A 21,773-nucleotide genomic window follows, 5' to 3' on the forward strand; every position below is an offset into this window, starting at 1 on the left:
AATTAACATTCACCTTGCATAGTTAATTAAACATTTCTTTTATTTTAATTTTTAATAAAGAATATAATTTGGCCCGCGCTGGTTGCTAGACGGACGAATGCCAGTAAAGTCGCTTCTCCAATGGGCACGACGGACATAGACGTGGAACGTTGACGTTCTGACGTCACCCATGCTATTCAAATGGGTGACGTCAGCACGGTACGTCAGACGTCCACGTCCGACGTGCCCATTGTAGAACCGACTTAAAACGCCGAGTGCTTGGCGGGCTGAAACCTGCACCGAGCCGGACGCATTTTGCAATAGAATGACAGTGCGAATGTACTTTCGACTCTTTAAAAATTATTAATACAAAAAATGTTTAAAGCATGATAGATTAAATTTATTATTATTAATTTTTATTATAAAAAATAGCAAAACTTGTCAGATTTTAAAAGATATTTGTGGTAAGATTTTTAAAAGCGCATTTTAAAAAAAATTATCCAATATAAAAATAAAACTAATTTGAAAACTAGTAACAATTACTATATTCTAAGCATATTCTTATTAATAAATAAATTAATTAATAATTTTTAATTCACTTATTTATTGATTTATTATCAATAAATAAACAAATAAGTAATATTAAATAAATCCAATCAAATTTATTTAATATTACTTATAATTTATTTATAATAAATCAATAAATAAGTAAGTAAATTAAATTAATTAATATATTAATAATAAGATAAATTATATAGTCCTCAGTCGGTAGAATGCCTGTACCGCTCGGGTCGTTAGACGGACGAATGCCAGTACAACGCCGGTTGCGAGGTGGTATAAATTTTGATCCGGCGGTCGGATCAAATCTTGTACCGCGCCTGTACTGCCGACAGTAGAAAGACTGTACCGAAAGTCGGATCCGACTTTGTACCGCGCCAGCAGAAATTCTCATCCGAATCGGTACAGACTGCCTGCACTGGCATTGACTCTCCAATTCAACCGGCGCGGGCGCTAGACGGTTGGACGATCCGGTATTCGTCCGACTTTTCCGCCTGGGTTGTGAGACAGTCAATTTTTTTAACATGCAATATTAAAAAGACGATTTGTTTATATAAAAACATTTCTTTTTATATGAGCCAACTTTTTCGTGTACGCCGAAGCGGATATATAAACTGTTTTTGTTAAATACCAACACTGTGTGTGATAATCGACTAAAAAGCGTTTTTTCAATAAATGCAAAGTACTTTTTTTCCAAGTTAATTAATTGGAAAAGGTAAATGTAATGCATTTTCTTTTAGTGTTTTCCTTATATTTTGTGATACAATATTGCATAGTTCCAATCTATGGTTGAAAATAATTTAATTTTCCTTTTTCAAAATAGCGCCAATTTCTGTGTGTGAGACACAGCATATCACTAGTTGTGAAACGGTGTCAACACCCATCTGGGCAGCATAAAAAATACGACTTTGCAGGCATACTATTTAAATGTTGTTTTGATTTTTTTTCTAGTATTTTTGGGCTTGTCAAGTGGAAAAAAGTCAATTGATTCAGAAGAAATCAATTTTAATGCTCTTGTTGAAGCTATTAAATTGTGTTTATTTGATAGTCATATTTTGGCGAATAGATATTATTATTTAGTATATAATAATATATTATTAATATATTTAATTATTTTTACTAAACATAACGTTTTATGTCAAACTTATTAAATTTTAGCAACTTTTAATGAGTGTCTCACAACTGGACACATATTTATTTTTTAAAAAAGCTATGTGCTCGGAAAATGTATCGTAAAATTTTTGAGTTCATCGAAACACTATACTTTCTTTTAATAAAAGTTGCGTATTTCTGTTACCTTTCGAACGGTGTATTTTATTTACAATTTCGTTTACCCGTTTACAATTTACGGGTGAAAAATGAAACCCGTCTCACAACTGGAGACTCTCCCCTATAGTTATAAAAAAATTTTTGAGTGCACGGAGAGAAAAATCAAGCGTTTTTAGTATGGAGACTTCCTATGGTAATTTTGTATGAACGCCCTGCTTAAGAGGCGTGTCCTTATACCTCAGTTGCATGAAACATATACTAAAATAGCATGGATCTCTTGCAATCGTAGTATACTGACGTCCCATGCGTTTAAAGGTAGAACTTTTATGCTGATAACGTAGAAATTGATGCAAATACAGCAGAAATTTTACGCCTATTGCGCATGTGCATTCTTTTACTAAATAAGGTTAACTGTCTATACTAAAAACGCTTGATTTTTCTTTCCGTGTGTCTTTATTATGTTTTTATTATTATCTTAGGAAATATCGAAATTTTCATTTCTAAAAAAACGATATTAAAAATTGTAATGCTAATTTCTCTGGTTCTTCCGGAAAGTTATTTAGATGAGAGTTGTTTTAAGTTTAGTACACCCTTAAAATGAAAAATCAAAGGGTTTTGAATTTTTCCGCCCCCTAAATTTTAAAACAGAAACAACTTTTGCAACAGACCGACAAAGTGGTCCCTTTTCATGCGGACGTCCACATAAATATATTTAAATCATTCTTGTAAAATTCAGTAGAATTTTTTTACTGTAAAGTCATTGTGTAAAAGAAGTTTGAAATTTTTCTCTTGTTATTATCAATATTGAATAGTTTAACCACTTTTTTTAACAGAATAAATGATGAATCTAATCAAAATTTATAAATATAATTTTTTTCAGTGTAATTTTATCAAGATTGTGTCAACAATACTTAGACCCTCCTAGTAACGGTTGATAAAAAGACGCATACATTCCAGACAGTTTCGATTTTACTATGAAAATAGTAAAGTTATTTTATTCGTTTTTTCCTCAAAGATAATCATGGAATAATATCATTATTGGCTCAATAATCATTCTAGGCATACTTTGTTCGATTTCCATACGGGGAACTGAATGCGAGTAGTTTAGTTTTTCTGAGTTTATTACAATTTAGAAAGTGTGATGAATTATTCTTTAAATGAGTTTATTATATATTATGGGATAATGTGCATATAAAATTTTCAATAAAACGTATAATTTATTGAGTTAATGATTTACAACTCGTGGAAATTGAATAATTCATGGTTAGTGAAATTCTATTGATAGTGAGAGTTTACTAATTCATCATATACACATATAGATAGTTAATCCATCATCATAGAGATTATTTATCAAAGAAAGAGTTCATTCTTCATTTATTAGAGTAAAAGTTAATTCATTAAAGTTTCATAACTTTATTAAACTTTCACACTTTTTAATTTATTAATGAAAAACTTTTAAAACGTTACACATATTCTGTATACTGTGTGTATTATATAGGTGTACCCGTACATTTATTTTTCATAGAGAAATCTTTTTAATTATTATTATTGTTATTAATTCAAGAATTTTATTATAAAAGTACATATTAGAAAGAACATATATTATTAAATTTTTTATAATTGAATTATTTTCCAAGTCAAATTTATTATCCGAGTGTATGAATGTTTTCTATTTTATTATTTTTATTTTGTTTTAGTTTACAAATTTTCAATGTAAATTTTTCAGATATTATTTTTAGAGTTATTTAAATATTGTCAAAAATTATTTATTCTGAATTTTACAAATTTGAATTTAATTGATAATTAATCTTAGGTAATATGAGACGCCTGTTTATCCCCGTTTATGCAAATGCTCTAATAGTCATTTGATCTAATTTAAAGGTTATAAATATTCAAATGATCTAAAGAACATTGAATATAATGTGATTTTATATAAAAGTCTAATTAATAAAATGAGTTTATTCTATAATTTATTTTTAAGCCAATAATCAAAATATCCAATTCGCATTTTCTATAATCATAAGCAATTATAAAATTTTTTCACGCAAACTTTCAACTGATAAAATAGTTGTATAAGCCAAAGTTTATTTTTTATAATTTTATAATAACCTAATTTTAAAGTGTTATAATTTTTAATTTGTATAAATTGTAATTTAACAAATGTCTGTCAAATCTAAATGTAGTAAAATATAATTTATTTAAATAAAATAGCTTTTTTAAAAAATGCTAACAACCTCAAATCGTCAATTGATCAAATATTCAAAACATCTAATCGTCATTTCGTCCAATGCTAAAAACATCGAATCGTCAAATGGTCGAATGCTTAAAACATCGAATCGTCAATTGATCAAATATTCAAAACATCTAATCGTCATTTCGTCCAATGCTCGAAACGTCGAATCGAGAAAAAGTTGAAAAATTTGCTTGATGTAAGTTAACATTTATTTAAACCAAGCAAATTTTTCCAATTTTTGTCGATTCGACGTTTCGAGCATTGGACGAAATGACGATTAGATGTTTTGAATATTTGATCAATTGACGATTCGATGTTTTAAGCATTCGACCATTTGACGATTCGATGTTTTTAGCATTGGACGAAATGACGATTAGATGTTTTGAATATTTGATCAATTGACGATTCGAGGTTGTTAGCATTTTTTAAAAAAGATATTTTATTTAAATAAATTATATTTTACTACATTTAGATTTGACAGACATTTTTTAAATTACAATTTATACAAATTAAAAATTATAACACTTTAAAATTAGGTTATTATAAAATTATAAAAAATAAACTTTGGCTTATACAACTATTTTATCAGTTGAAAGTTTGCGTGAAAAAATTTTATAATTGCTTATGATTATAGAAAATGCGAATTGGATATTTTGATTATTGGCTTAAAAATAAATTATAGAATAAACTCATTTTATTAATTAGACTTTTATATAAAATCACATTATATTCAATGTTCTTTAGATCATTTGAATATTTATAACCTTTAAATTAGATCAAATGACTATTAGAGCATTTGCATAAACGGGGATAAACAGGCGTCTCGGTAATATTTCTTATATGGAAATTTAAATTTTTTCCTACACTGAGAAAACTGGAGAGTCAAATTCAGAGGTTCAAAAAGTGTATGTTTCCTTTGCTTATGAAGAGAGTTAAATAGTCCTTCTAAAATAAATTTTTAATTGATAATGGAAATCTACTTGTATATTCTCTCCCATTATATCTGAGGGTTAAAAGTTGCGCAGAAAATGTGTACGATCTGATGCGCGCGAAATTATTTTTCTGACATTTTATGTATTTAATTTAGGGGTTAGGTTGCCATATTTATTCATTTCGCGCCGGATAAGGAAGGGATTTCTCAAGATGGTTAATTTGTCCCTCTGTTATAAACTCATTTTCCCTCCAAGAGAAATGGCACGAATATCTGTCAATGGTGTATTTGAACATTTAGATTGTTATCCAATAGCTAACTCTCAAATATCAACGATTTGTCCCTCCAGATGTTTAGTCCAATACTCCAGTTTTCTCAGTGTATTAACATAAAACTGCTATATAAAAAAAATTTCAAATGTTTGCTCGGCACTTGAATTTCTACAATAAATTAAGAGATGAAAGCATAGTTTTTAAAATATAATTAAAATTATATTAAATATAAAAATAATATATATTTAAATATATATATATATTTAAAAATATTCCAACTGTTATTCAAATATGTCAATGATTTTCAGAAAATTTCAAATATTTTTGAAAGCTTCATTTCTCAGTTATATATTTTCATTTATTTGTAATTTATAGAAATTGTTTTCTCTTATAACTTTCAATTTAATTAATTCTCAACATTTATGCTTTTGAACCTAATTATTGAAACAAAAATACTTTAAATGTAAATTAAAAAATGTTTTTTATATGTACTTTTTAAATATAAATTGTAAAATAATTGCTTTGTAATGATAAATATTTATTAAATTTTTCTAAATTTGGATTAGTAAACATTTTGGTAAATTTAATTTACATGTAGGGGAGACCGAGGTGAGTTGAAACGGTTTTTACATTATCCAGTATAACTCAGCCAAAAATTGTCATAGTATTTGAATCAAAAATGAATAATTTAAAAAGTTGTACGGGTTTACTAAAAAATTGCAAAATCTAAAACTGTTCCCGGTGTTACAACTCACCTAGTACCAAGGTGAGTTGTAACACATGTCGACATTAGTTGTAACAGTTGCAAATTTTGTGATTTTAATGAAAAAAGTTCATTTTTAATGCTTAGTTTACTTAGTAAAGACATCTTATTAATAGAAACGAATAAAACACTCGTTTTAATACCTTCATTTACTTTTGGAATTATGTTATCACATATTTTGTTTTCTTTAACACTAGTTAGATATTTTAAACCACTCTTTGGTATTTAATAACGATCTATAATAACAATTTGAGCTTTATAAAAGCTAAAAATAATATTATATAATATATTTTATAGAAATTTAAGAATAATAAAATTTTGTCTGCGAATTTTTAAATAATTAAGGAGTAATTAGAGTAAGAAAATTTATGAGATCAATATAAATCAAATTAAACCAAAAACTAAATTAAAAATGAATAACAAGGTCAATTATAACAAAAAAACCTATAAGTAGAAATTATTTTTGACTTTTGTATTTATAAACTCGAAAAATGTTTTTATTAACATTTTTTTCCTTTGGAAAAAATGAAAGTGATTTACAGGAAAATTTGTAAAATTCTAAATCCTTCTAAAGCCATAATATAAAACAATATATGTGACTGTCCACGAGAAAACAGGGCTTAGCTCCCAAACGTGAATTTCACAGGGCGAGCGATTGAAGTACTACGATTGAAGTTAACTACGCTTGACATACCCATCTTTAAAACGATATATTGTCGAAAGTAGTTGATATTTTTAACTTTTGACTTTTGCATCTGAAAAAGCAACATAAAATCTTTCGATTACCATAAAAAACTCAAATTGATTTTTTGGACCTAAGCCGTGTTTTGTCGTGGACAGTCGACGATTGAAGTTAACTACGCTTGACATACCCAGCTTTAAAACGATATATTGTCGAAAATAATTGATATTTTTAACTTTTGACTTTTGCATTTGAAAAAGCAACATAAAATCTGCTAAAATTATTTTTGTATTTTATTTAAGTATAATGTTTTCTCAATGTGCCGTGGACTAACTAGTACCCAGGCGCGAAAGACCAATGCTGACAATAAATTAAACCTTGATTGAGTCTTGAACGCTCAGTGTGGGTAACCCACAGTAGAAGCAGGCTTTACATCACTGTCACTCAATATTAGTTCAATATTGGTTCAACATTGGGCCCAATGCTCGTCCCATGCTCGATTCAAGACTCGGTCAATCTTTATGTGTGAAGCTCGAACATCTAATCTTGATTCAAGCTTGATTCAATCTTTACTCAATATTCAGTTTATCTTTATTTATTACCGTGTTCACTTAATTAAATAATATTATAATAATTATAATTATAATAATTGTTTCAAATAATAATAATAATTAACATTAAGTTATTAATTGATAAATAAATATTTATATTTATTTAGTATAAATATATTATTAATTGTAAAGTTAAATGGGAAATTTTTTTTTATAAATGTTTTCAAAATTATTATAGATAATTAATAAATAATAATTAAAATGTGCAACAAATATTCCTGACACTGCATCATATTTAATAATTTTATTAATTATGTTAATTTTTAATATTAATTTAATTAATTAATTATTATTTATTTATTAATTAATTATCATAATTATTAATAATTATTATTCAATTAATAAATATTATTATAATTAATAACAATTACAATATTTAACATTATAATTCATTATTATTCCAAATTATATTTATTTAAATAATATATTATTAATATATCTAATAATAAATTATGTTAATAATTTTGTTACTGAATAATAAAAAATATCAATTATTTATCGATGTTAATTAAATTATTCATTAAATATTTTTAATTTTAAAATGTTTTAAAAGTTGAATTTTGTAATGATTATAATTTTATTATGAGTTATTTAATATTTATTTTTAATAATTAAAATAATTCAGGATTAGTATGTGTAAAATTTTTAGTCATAGTTTTCACTTTGCCCTTATAAGTAACAAAATATACGGCACTGGCATTAATATATTAGATTGGCCCGAGTTCTCATCGAGACTCAGTGGCCGTGCGGTTTAAGTGGTTGCGTCAAAGACTTCCGGAATGCGTCTGGGGCGGGGGGACGTGAGTTCGATCCCACATGCGAGCGGATTTTTTCATTATAAGCGTTACATAAAATAATAAAATTACTGTATAATTAATAAGTGTTGTTAAAAAAAAATTGTGAACTTGTTTGTAAATAATATTAAAAGTCTGTTAAAAATGAAGTTAAAAAATGTACCAATTATCACAAATTGTCTTTTTTTGCTAAAATTATTTTTCAATATTATTATGTTAAATGACATTTATTGTTAGTAATATGATATTTTTATGAAAATAATATAATTATTATAATAATAACTTATTGTCATTAAATATGTAAATACATATATATTAATAACAATACTGTTTATTATTAATAATAATAATTAATATATTCACGTTATATTGAATGAACGCGTGAGAAGCGTGTAAATTTAGGAACAGTGGAAGCAGTCTTGTTCAGTCCTGCTTTCGGCTTCCGCAGCATTGATTGAAGATTGAACGCCAGTCTTCAACAAAGACTGAGCGTCAGGTTTACATCGGTGTTACTATTCCGGACTGAAGCAGCCTTGCTTTCGCTGTCCCACCAATCTTCAACCAATACTGACGAAGCCACAATCAAGCTTCGTAAAGCCTGAACTCACTGTCAGCTCGCGCCTGGGTAGTAGAAAACTAGGGGAGTGTGTCTAGGTACACGGAGAAAAAGGAATAGTTGACACATCCAGATACATGGATATCACAGCCATATTATATTGAAAAATACGGGATATCCATAGTTAAGGTTGCTGCATCCATATTCTATGGCTGGCTGTATATTGTTGGAGTAGCAAAAGATCTATGGTTGGGTGATCCATAGTAATGGAAATGGGAAACAAAAAAATTAGAATCACTCAATTAATTAAATTCTATGTCACTTGAGATATTTTATACACATTTTTGTTAATTAATACACACCACTTATTGAATAACCGCATATTTACGAAATAAATTATTAACCGATGGGGGGAGACACGAACCCTAGACCTAACGCATACTAAACACTAACGCTATCCACTACACTATACACGCAACTACAATATTTGAGCATATAATATTTCATATATACTATACACATATTTCATGAAAATGAATTTACATAAACAATAATAGACAATAACGATAATAAATAATAAACAATTATAACACTATTTATACACAATAAACTCACAACGCAATTATATAGACTCGACAGGAGACCGACGCGAAGGACAAATTGAGACGTCCATTTTTAAATGGATGCCATGATAATGAATTGCGCGCAACATGTATCGAAATTTGGAACTAACTATGGATCCCCCAACCAAAGTTTATATGGATGAGGCAGCCATATGTGAAAATCCATAGCATGAATTGTAAGCCCAACCATGCCTATGGATGTCACATCCATATTTGATTCAACAATATAATATGGCTCCCTCATCCATTAAATATGGAATGTGCTTCCATTCTGAAAGTTGTCTCTTCCATTGAATTAGATAACACAACAATATTCTGCTCAACAATATTTTTATGGATATCACTTCCAGACCTTTTCTTTCCGTGTATTAGACGGGTTTTGTTTTGACCCATAAATTGTAAATGGTAAACGAAATTGTAAATAAAATATACCGTTCGAAATAGTACATTGTGCACCAAGTACAGAAAGAAGCTGTTTTCCGATGAGTTTGAAGTTTGCTGCTCAAGTGAAACGAGAGCAGTAATCAAACTCGTCGGAAAAGCTTCTTTCGTAAGAGGTGCACACTGTGCTTTGTGTAACACCTGTGTATAAAAAAACACCATTTGAAACAGTTATAGTATAGTATACTATAGTGTAGTATACTATGCCTTGTAGAAAAGTCTGCGGGAAAGTATACTTTCCTGCACACTTTTCAAAGTACAGAAATCAACAACTTCACGGAAAAAAATGGTTTGTTTCCGATAACCAAACTGAGTATGGTTGATGCTAGATAGGTTGTTAGAAACAAAGGGTATGGTTATTTCAACCTACGCAGTTTGGTTGTATCAACCTGAACCGTTTGGTTAGGACAAAATAGGTTATTCGAACCAAACCCTCGGGTTACAGTGACCGAACTGTGACAATCCCCACTTTTTCAAATGCGAACTTAGAAAATTTTCGGACTTCCTATTTCTTATTGTTTATACAGAATTAAAAAATTCGATTCGTTTTTCAAAATGTACCAATTGTTAAATATCAATAACTTTTCATAGAATAACAATAGATTGTTTGCTAATAGTTTCGTCTTTCATGAGAAAGCAATATTAATTAAAATTAATTATTCTTCTATTAGAAGGAAATTCTACTAACAATTAAAGAAAATAAAAAAAAATTGAATACTTTAGTTAATTTTTATACTATAAATTTAATTTAAGTTTAACTTCATTAAAACAAAAAAATTTCAGATTGTTAATAATAATTGCAATAAGTTTTTAATATTATAAACTGTTTTAAAATTTTATTTAAGACAAGTTTCTCAAAATCTTTTGTCACATAAAAATAATTTCTTTCTTCTTTATCCTTGCAACAAAGGATGTAGAAAAAATATGGAAAAGGAATTTATTGGCGTTTCGCCGTTTGGAGACCACATGTTGAAACATGAATCTGATCCTCTTTGAGGAAAAGTTCAAGTACCAATTTCCAAACAACTTCGGTCCCTTTTTTTAAAATAGTTTTTAACTTCGGTCCTTTTCGTAAAATATCGGAAAATATAGAAGGCATTTCGACCAGTGTTAATCTTTCAAATTTTCCTTTATTTCACAGTATCTCGTTTACGTTTAAAGTCTTTGGTTCCGAAGCCAATCGTCACGGAAAAAACATAATTTCTTAGTGCAGTGATAAGTGTTTCTTCAAAATTAATGTTTGTTTTAACAATAATATTTTTGTGCTTTGAGTAGAAAGTGATTTAATTTTAACAATTTTATTAAATAAAAATGTGACGTGAGAAAATGTGTCTGGTTTGCTTAAATTTAATAAATTATGGTTTCTATGACTATCTAGGGGCATACAAAATTGAAAATAGCAGTAATTATCAATCTACTTTAATACATAATTTATGAAATCCTCTTCTATGTATACTAAAAATATTTTTATGAATAAAGAGAAATAATATGTTAGGCTAAGATGTATTTTATAAAAAAAGTGAATCTTTAGTTTGAAAATAAAAACTTGTTTATTCAAATCCGAGAATTTTTATTTACCGTTAAAAACTATTAAATTTTACATTTTTTTCAAGCAAAAAATATTTATAAGTAGGGTTTCTTTAACCAAATTATTTGATTCACACAACCAAATTTCGAATGGTATTTCCAAACGAACAGTTTGGTTGTTTGAACCAAACTCTATAGAACCAAACTAGTTTGGTCACAGCAATCGCTGAGTTTGGTCAGTCCATAGTCAACCATCCAGTTCGGTTGATCAAAACGAATTTTCGGTTGTTTGAACCAAACCTTTTTTTCCGTGTTTCTGCTGTATTTACATTAAAGTAAAGTAGCACTTTTCTTGTAGGTGTTACACAAAGTTAAATACTTAAATACTTAAGGGGTTAGACCACCCTGAAATTTTAAAAAAATCGATTTTTTTACATAATTTCGATGCCTATGTTCTTACGGTCATTTTAAGACGTCGGGTTTAAAAATATCTCATCATTTGTGGATTTTACAGTCATTAGAAGTGAGCGCTGCAGGTAGTCCGAGTTAAGTTAAGTTACCGGCTTAAGCTGTCTAGCGCTTCCCACTAACCTTAGCTCTTTGAATCGTTCTGAGGGCTTTGTTGTGATTTCCGAAGTTTCATAGAATATCTCCTCCAGGTGTATATCCTTTCCCAAAAAATCCCCTCGCCTCCCCTCTTCCTATTTTGCACCTGCTTGTCAGAAACGAAAACTGTCATTCTGTTGCGCGAAACAACCGAGTAAAGACATTTTAAAATTTTTTTTCGCTAGATTCGCTAAAATGTCTAAAGTAACGCATGGGGATAAAAAAGGAAACAGAGAATCTCTCGGGCGTCCTTCTAGAAAAAGAAAAAGGTCGGGCCCTCCAAATCGATATGAAATGGAGCAAGAAGAAGAGAGTACAAGTACGTCGGCACGAAAACTTCTAACCTCAAATAACCCGGATATTGAAATTGATGCGTCTTTCGGATATCGCATTTTAAACTTTTTATCAGTTTTCTCTGTTATCAGTGATCTTGTCAAGTGTATAAAATGTGACGGAAAAGTCACATTTACCGAAGTGTCAAATCGAGGCCTCGGATTCAAATTGAAAATATCGTGTGTGTCGTGTGAACCAGTTTTTGCCTATTCATCTCCTCTTATAGATAATAAAGCATATGATGTGAACAGAAGAATTGTCTTAGCATTTAGAATGATTGGTGTAGGATTAGCAGGAAATGAAAATTTTTGTGTGATAATGGACTTGCCGAAACCAATCTTTCAGTCTTTTTACGACAAAATAGTGTCGAATATACATGTTGCTGCGAAGACTGTTTGCGAATTATCAATGAGAAATGCAGTTTCATCTGAAAAACAGGAAGCTGATGAGAAAAAAAAAGATGGATTTACTGTATCCGGGGATGGAACTTGGAGGAAGCGAGGATTCTCCTCTCTTTTCGGAGTTTCACCGATTATTGGCCACCACACGGGGAAAGTGTTGGATTTTGTTGTCAAATCTAGTTACTGCAAAATCTGCGAATTTTGGAAACGTTTGGAAGGAACCCAAGAATATGAACAATGGTACGAAAATCATAAAAGTGAAAGTGAGTGTCTTGCGAATCTCGATGGTTCGGCGGGGAAGATGGAAACTGATTCTATGTGTGAAATATTTGCAAGATCAGAACTTTTGTATGGAATAAAGTGTACAAATTATATAGGAGATGGAGACAGCAAAACCTACAAAGCCATTGTAGATTCAAAACCATACGGAGATAGTACTGTAAATGAAAAGGAATGCATTGGCCATGTGCAAAAAAGAATGGGCACACATTTGCGGAAAGTAAAAAAGGAAAATAAAGGTCTTGGTGGGAGAGGAAAACTGACTGCTAAACTAATAGACGAATTAACTGTGTTTTACGGCCTGGCGATTCGACGACATTCTGATTGCATTATAAAAATGAAAAACGCTGTTTGGGCGACTTTTTTTCATAAAATTTCAAGTGACAAAAAACCGCAACATCATCTCTGTCCTGCCGAAAAAGATTCGTGGTGCACTTGGCAAAAGGCGAAAGCGTGTGGTACATTAAATAATTACAACCACAAACCTCCTCTTCATGTTGATGTTCAAAATGCAATAAAACCAGTGTACAAGAAATTAAGTGCCCACGATTTATTAGAACGTTGTTTAGGTGCACGGAAAGAAAAATCTATCTTTTAAAGCATGAGATTACTTTATACTCTTTTTGCAGTTGCGTTTGCTTACCTATAAACGCAAGAATATATGCATTTTAAGCATTAAGTATCTCTATGGAAAATACGTATGATGAACTTACTTTCATACTAAGAACTTAATAGTCTAATCGCAAAGACGTTATGCGCCTGGAGTAAGAGACATCGTTTTGCTATTATTGCAAAGAGTTTCACCGCTTTCGGCGGTGATTCAGCTGCAACAAGCGATTTGGCTCCTCCTACTTGCCCTCTCCAACCGTCTGACGTCGCATGTGTAAGAAAAGCCGGCGTTGTTTTGGTGTTAGTTAGATCTAGTGTACATCGTTTTTATATTTATCTTTCTCGTTTGATTGATTTTCTTTGGTAAGTATGTCAAAAATACATTTGTACATTGTTTTAAATGAATTGTTTAAACAGTATATACCCTATTATCCTTTTAGTAACGTTATTTTAAACTCATTACAAGTAATTTTGAAAAGAATTTAAAAAGTATTACTTTTAGGTTAGGCTATTTTACTACCCAAGCAAAAATTGACAACTAGCGCAGTACTGCGCCAGTACTGCCCAGTACTGGCGGAGTACTGGCCGCCATGGTTGAACCAGTACTGGAATTTGACCGAAATGATAACGCTTTTCAGTACTGGTTTGATGTTACTGGCGCAGTACTGGCAGCTAGTACTGGTTTAGTACTGGCGCAGTACTGGTTCAGTACTGGTTTAGTACCCGTGTAAAAAAATCTTCTGGCGCTGGCCTGAATCAGACCAGACCGTCTATTTTCCAATCTAGTGGCAAATTTATTTAAATTCAATATTAATATAGTCGAACCTGGATAAGCGAGAGTTCAAGGGACCGGCAATTTTCTCTCGCTTATAGAGGTTTCTCGCTTATCCAGTTTCTTAACTACAGAAGTCTAAGTCACGGGACCAGCAAATAACTCTCGCTTATAGAGGTTTCTCGCTTATCCAGTTCTCTCTTATCCAGGTTCGACTGTATAATAAAAAAAAATTAATTTATATTTGCAAACATGTAATAATCCCCAACTTTTAACTTTTAATCAAATTAATGTTTACAACGCAGAATAAACGCAAACCTATAACGAAATAAAATTTGACACTGCGAGGAATCGAACCCACGACCTACGGACTTCTAGCCTAACAATCTAACCACTACCCTATCAAAGCTACAGGATAATAAATTTTAATTTTTTACACCTTTTACACTTACAATTAATAAAGAGCGTTTAACTGCGTAATTAAGGGCCGATTTCACCAACACCGATTAAAAGTTAATCAATGATTAAATCCTCAATTAACCAATCAGAAGCCTTTAAACTGTCTTTAATCATTGATTAACTTTTAATTGGAAGTTGGTGAAACTGGGTCTAAGTTAAATTATTATTTAATTGAACTAAATTCAAAAAAACCAAATAAGTAAATTACCTAATAAATTTCCATAAATTACCTCTAAATTATCCATAAATTACCATAAATTACCGACATTAAATATTTTAGGTTTAATTTGTGTTTTACATATTTTAATAAATTATCGTTTAAATTTCAATAAATTACCGCAAAAATTTCCATAAATTACCATAAATTACTAACGTTAAATTTTTTAGGTAAAAATTTATTGTCAAAATTTTCATAAATTTCCATAAATTACCGATGTTAATTTTTTTAGTTCTCGTTTGTGTTTTACATTGTTTTATAAACTATCGTCAAAATGTTGATAGATTACCGCATAAATTTCCATAAATTACCGTAAAATTTCCATAAATGACTGAAATCCAAAATTTTAATGATAATTTTTGCTTTACAAATCTTTACGAATTATTGCGAAAATTTCTATAAATTACCGCATAAATTTCCATTAATTAGTTCCTAACTGACTATTGTAAGTTTACCGTGTTAGCAATACTGGCACAGTACTGGCATAGTACTGGCATACCAGTCTTAAAGGGCAGTACTGGCATAGTACAGAAATTTTAATGAAGCCAGTACTGAACCAGTACTGGCAAGCCAACTGCTGACATGCCAGTACTGGTGCAATACTGCGCCAGTTGTGAATACTGGCATTTGACAGAAATTTTTGCTTGGGTAAAGCTAATCTTATTATACTTTTGATATATCTGACATGCGACGTCAGACGGTTGGAGAGGGCAAGTAGGAGGAGCCAAATCGCTTGTTGCAGCTGAATCACCGCCGAAAGCGGTGAAACTCTTTGCAATAATAGCAAAACGATGTCTCTTACTCCGGGCGCATAACGTCTTTGCGATTAGACTATTAAGTTCTTAGTATGAAAGTAAGTTCATCATACGTATTTTCCATAGAGATACTTAATGCTTAAAATGCATATATTCTTGCGTTTATAGGTAAGCAAACGCAACTGCAAAAAGAGTATAAAGTAATCTCATGCTTTAAAAGCTAGATTTTTCTTTCCGTGTGGTTATACCCAAAATAACAACGAAAGTTTCAATTCCATGATTTGGGCCCTCGCGCCAAAAGTCACGTCTAGTGGTGCTAGGATTGTGGAAATCGCAGCAAATATTGCCAGCAGTATTTTCAACGACGGATATACAAACGTCCTTTTAATAATGCAATTATTAAATTTAAAAATAGGGCCGAATGCTCTGCAAATGTGCGAAAATTGTGACGCGACAAGGATCACTATCGCCAATCTGAGAGCGCAGGAGTCTACAAAAGAGGCGAGAAAACTTAAACGAGCCAAACAAAAAGAATCCGAGGACATTCTGGCAATTCTTGGCGATGAATATTATGGGCCTGGTATCGCTGATTAATTGGTAAGTTGAAAATTTCCGAGTTTTAATACCTTAAAGTACTCTTTGATCTTCTTTTGCGTTTTTCTCAAAACTACATTTTTTGGAGCGGTGTACATGATTTCTCAGAAACTACTCGACCGATTCTCTTCAAAATTTGTACACAGCTTCTCTATAACATTCTCTAAGGCATGACGTAGGATTTTTTCGAAATAATGTTTTTTGAAAAAGTTATACATTTTTAAAACAGAAATTTCATACCCAAAAAAAAATTTTTTTTTTCAAAGTGCTCCCATTTGCTCAAAAAATTTTTTTTTTAAAACGGCTACGTCATGCTCTAGGTAATTTAATATAGTTTTAAAAAAAATTTTGTTTTTGGGTTTCAGATAAAAATTGTGCTGTCCAGCATGTACACCGCCCGGCCGTGCGCTAAGGAAAGTGGGTTGCGAGACTCGCTGTATCTTCGCCATTTTTCAATATTTTTTCTTCTATTAAGAATTTTTTTTGAGTAAAATATATGTACTTTGATATAATAAATATTAAAAAGTTGTATTTTTAATAGTTTTGTCAAAATTAATTCTTGAAATACCCTCCAATTTTCAAGCGTTCAGGGTGGTGTAACCCCTTAAATACGCAACTTTTTTTCAAATGGACTCAAAAAAAGTTATGATCAATTTTCCGAGCATATCGCTTTTGTCAACAAAAAAAATGTGTCCAGTTGTATGACACTTCACAGAAAAAAGTCTTAAATCTGTGAAGGACTAATTTTAAAATCAGGCTTAATTATAACCTCTAACGATATTTTAGCCTCATAATTAACTTAAGAGTATTATTAACACGCCTTAATCTTAAAGCAATACATATTTATGACTTATTTTTATATGTAAGTCTTAAATGTAGTCTCAGCGAGACAAGTATAAACTTTAAGAACTCAACAGATAAAATGAAGTCGAAATCTAGACTGTCTCACAACTAGACACACTCCCCTACTAATTCATTTATTTAAAAAGACAATTGTTAAAGCTATTAACAATCGTATTATCAAAAATAAGATAATTAATTATAAAATAATTAAAGTTATTTATTAATAAACCGAGTAATTTTACTGATAAAATTAGTAAACTTTATTAATGAATTTACTTAACGCTTCTTATACAAAATTAATAAAGTTTACTAGTAAAATTTAATAATTTTACTACATTATCATTGTACATTGATTTGATTTGATTTGATTTAAAACAATTTGATTTGTTAATGTTAGATATGAATTAATTATTTTTAATTAATAAATAAAACAATAACTTTGTTATAAAAAATTCAATAATGTAGATATTTAACTTAATCTCAATTTATTGAACATTGCTAAAATTTAAATAATTCATCCTTAGATAACGTTATACTCTTCGTTAAATAAAATAAAATAAGTTTATTAATTTAAATAAAGGTAGTGGATTCTTTTTTTTAAGTCCACTATTATTCAGTGTCTCCGGATAGACGGTATTTATGAAGACTGAAATGTAAAGGATAACAAAAAATACACTCAACAAAAAAAACACATATATGCAAGTATAATAACATTAAGTTTATTCCATATTAATAAATTGTTTAATGAATTTAACAATACTTTTTCTATACAAAAGATTGATCTCTTAAAACTTTATGTATTTGAATTTATTTTACAATACAATTTGTTTCCTTCCCATTATTTAAATTTACTTTACATTAGTTTTATTCCCAGATAATAAAACAACTTGATTATCAATTAATAAATTAACGTTCATTACAAAGTGTCTCTTTAATTAAAAGTGTATAATAATAGTGTATTTGTGTATTTATTTAATATATATATATATAAGTATAAATAGTAATAACTCGACTCACCAAGTCTATGTTTATTTTAGTTTGCTAATAAGAAAATATTGAGTCAGGTGTTATATGATTCACACCTGTTATAAAGATAGAAACCCTTTTTGTCTTGTAAATTCCTTTTCCTTGATCATATGTTGAAATTATTCCTCAATGAATTATAATTTTTTCACATGAAATTCCTTGATGATATTATGTTCTTTAGTTTAATTTTTTAAAAGCCTTAACTCAAAACTTAATTTTCGGGGTCACCGAACTTAAATCTGAATTAAGTTTAATAAACACAAAATATATATATTTTAATCAATCAGAAAATTCTTCCGAACACTGTTTTATAATTCACTACTTTAAATTTACTTTTGTTTTTAAATATAATAACAAAAATGATTAATAATTATAAAATTTATACTAAAATTATTTGAAAGTTGGACACTATACTCAAAATAAGAAAAACTCCACCTTCGGAGTTTAATACAAAATTAAATTAAACTGTCAATTCCTGAGAGCAACAAAGTAAATATACACAACCTTGTTGCGGGAGGAACCAAGTCAAACTCAATCGTTAATCGGCTCAAGTCTTGGATCACACCCTGAATTTCGTTAAATTTTTAATAGTGGGGATACTATTACACATAGCTCATTGAACTTCTTGTTGCGAGGCTAGCTTTTCGCAAGCTTGCAAATTCCTGAGGTGGCGTGATATGAGTTCAATGATCTTTTTCCTCACTATTCCATATGTTGGTGTGTGTTGTTTCTTAATAATTGTAAAATACATTCAAAAGTCTTTTATTAAATTGATTATTTTGAAATAAAAGAACCTCAATTTGCAACATGTGTGTTGTCCAATACTTTCGAAACAATTTCAAAATATAAATTTATTTATTGTTAGCAAAAGGAAAATGAACAAAATAAATAGGTAGCTATCTATTTAGAAAACTACATAATCAATTTGATGTGTCATAGGTGTATCGACCTGTTACCATTTTATACAATATTCTTAATTCTAATTACAGAATTCCCAATTTTAAATGAATCTATATAATTTAAATATAATTTTTAATTAATAAAAAAAATTAAAAATAGTTATGAAGTCATACGTAACACATTTGAAAAGAATTTTAAAAAGCTGATATTTTAAGCTTTTTGTAGATGTACGTTGAGATTTCAAAAATATTTTTAAAAACGCAGCGACTTGAGAAATAGGTCAAATCTTACTCTGGTGAATTTAGAGAATAGTAGATCATTTTTTTTGCTAACCTTATAAGAGCCAATCGGGGATTCGATCCATCATCAACATCAGAGGGCCACACGTGACCGACTTGAAATTGCGATCCTGGTCTCCAAACCAGTCTTTGAATGGTGTTCCTGGGCCTCTCGGGCCTTATTCTCTCGCATGAATTAAGCCCCATTAATTGCGATGTTCTTCTGCTCATTTTTGACCCTTTTTTACTGGCCTATTCAATTATTCTTTAATTTTCGCTTCCTGACTATTAAATTTTTTCTTTTTTATTATTTATTTTTTAGACTTTGAATTCTTTTTTTCTTTCTTTCTTTTCTTACTTCCTGTCCCTCGAGTACGTATCGCACCTACAGCTTCAGGGCATTGGCCCACTTCCCCATAAACAACTCACCGCGGATTATTCGCATAACACGTGCCACCTTTCTTTTTTCACAGAGAGATAGAGCGAGAGAGAGGCTATATTTTTCTTCCGTAATCTCGATGGTATGAATCCTTTTTTTAATATAGTTTCATCTCTTGTCACTATTTCTAAAAATGAATTCTAAGTAATTTTATTTCTAGTTTTTGCAATTTTTTTTAATCTATTTTTATTTTATTTGTGTAACTTTCCTTTAATTTGCTTATTTTATTGCGTCTAGTTTAAAAAATTCAAATCTCGGGTCAAGTTTTCAACGGGGAGAGAAGTTTATAAAAATTCTACACTCTTAGCACTTGTTGTCAAAATAAAAAATTCATTTTCTTTCACTCTCTCGTTCGCACTTCACTTTTATTTTGCACTTTTTCGTTTTCTTGCAAGATAACTGTTTTTACTTGAGATAAAAAGTACACGAAATTGTTTTCTTCTTGTTATTTCTTAAACTCTCAACATTTAGTGCTTTTAAGACATCGATGATTGTTGTTTTTTTACTGAACCACTAATACCATTTTTGTAATTCTTTTTTTTAAGGGTAGAAGTTGATTTTTTTTTGTGATTCAAAATTGGTATTGATAATAATTATCGTTTGAGATTATTTTCCATTTTTAAGAAGTTATTATCAGCTATCAAAACGATCTCTTGTATATGGGTTTTGAAATTTTGTTTCTTTTTAAAAGTTACTTAAGAATAATTAATCTACGAATGTTGGCGAATTCCGGGCATGATCATCACGAGCGGAAGTTTTATAATTGTTTGACGGAAGCGCGACTTCCGGAGTAGCTCGTCTTGTAACTTAGAAGAGGAAACACACCGCGAGACGCTGACTTAAATCTCGTTGATAAATTACACAAACACAAGGCTGAATCGCGGAAACTGAGATTTAGGGGAAAATTAATCGCGGAAAGATGCTAATCAAGTCCACAGTTTGATCAATTGTAAAACTATGCAATCTCTTTTTTCTAAATCAAATTTTTATCTTTACTTTTTTATTTCTTTATTCTTTAGTATCTTCATTTCTTCTAGTTCCTTTTCATTTCTTACAATTCTTTGTCCTCTTCGAAATCTACAAACAAATGTGACGCTTTTTGGAAAATTTTGCTAGAACGGAAGAATCCCCTTATTCTCAACCAGTAGCAAAGAGTAATTCTGTCAAAAAGCAACAATGTTTAAACTGCAAATTGATAAAGAGTAATATCAATTTTATGAATAAGGAAAGAAATTTCAAAAAATATTTTTCGAAAATTGATACAGGTATTAATTGAGGTATTAAATTATAAAACGTTTTGTTTCGTTTAACAAAAATATATTTGGGCAATTATATTCCATGGATGAATTTTTTTACGATCCTCGTGAAATTTTTCTTCGACGTTCAACAGCGCTTGTAACAGAATTTTCAATAATTAATTGACACTTGATCCTTGCACTGAACTTGCACGCGTAACAAAATAATGATTTGTAGATAAAGTTAGACCTCGTTAAATTTTCCACGTTTATTAACGAGACGTATTTCGACATGTCGACTTTAAAAACCGAAAATCAGCGGCAAATTGTGAGATAAACTGAAAGAGACTCGAAGGAAATGGGTCCGAGTGATAGGTACGATGAGTAGGGAGATGGGACATGATGGGCCTTAGTTGCGGTGAAATTTTAAGAGAGGGGGGGGATTGTGTAAAACTTGTTGGATCAGGTGGAAGGGTGAGGAGAATTGTGATGCGTGAGAGAAAAAAAGAGAGAAAGAGGGATAGATATATTATGGGAGAGGACAAGAGATTATAGTGAAGAGGATACATTGCATCGTCAGGCTCTCTCGGAGTGTCTGCTGGAGATGCTGAAGTCGACCTACTGTCCTGCATTCCATGTGAAGTGGTCACACAAACGTGTGTGTAGTAGAACGCAATGACACGCACGTCTGCTCGAGACTGTAGGTGTCCTTCGCAATTACTGCGCTTTGGAATTTTAGTCATGGCATTCAATTGATCATGAGAGAAATTTTGATTTCCTTTGATATA

The 21,773-nt window shown here is 30.1% G+C and overlaps 1 protein-coding gene across 3 annotated transcripts in view; it reads right to left on the minus strand.

The window, feature by feature from the left end:
- LOC122513097 overlaps positions 1-21,409 on the minus strand; it is a 190,944-nt gene extending 169,535 nt beyond the window's left edge. Inside the window, exon 1 of one of the 3 annotated variants that reach the window (XM_043629347.1) lies at positions 19,367-21,409. In XM_043629347.1, coding sequence (XP_043485282.1) covers positions 19,367-19,542 — 176 coding nt within the window. In that variant the 5' untranslated portion in view covers positions 19,543-21,409. Of the gene's footprint in view, positions 1-18,124; positions 18,368-19,366 lie in introns of those variants that run through there. The other 2 variants (XM_043629346.1, XM_043629348.1) reach the window with 2 other exon arrangements.
- Between the last annotated feature and the right edge of the window lie 364 nt (positions 21,410-21,773).

This window comes from Leptopilina heterotoma, unplaced genomic scaffold (assembly GCF_015476425.1).
Source record: "Leptopilina heterotoma isolate Lh14 unplaced genomic scaffold, ASM1547642v1 Lhet_134, whole genome shotgun sequence".
NCBI classification, from domain to species: Eukaryota; Metazoa; Arthropoda; class Insecta; order Hymenoptera; family Figitidae; genus Leptopilina; species Leptopilina heterotoma.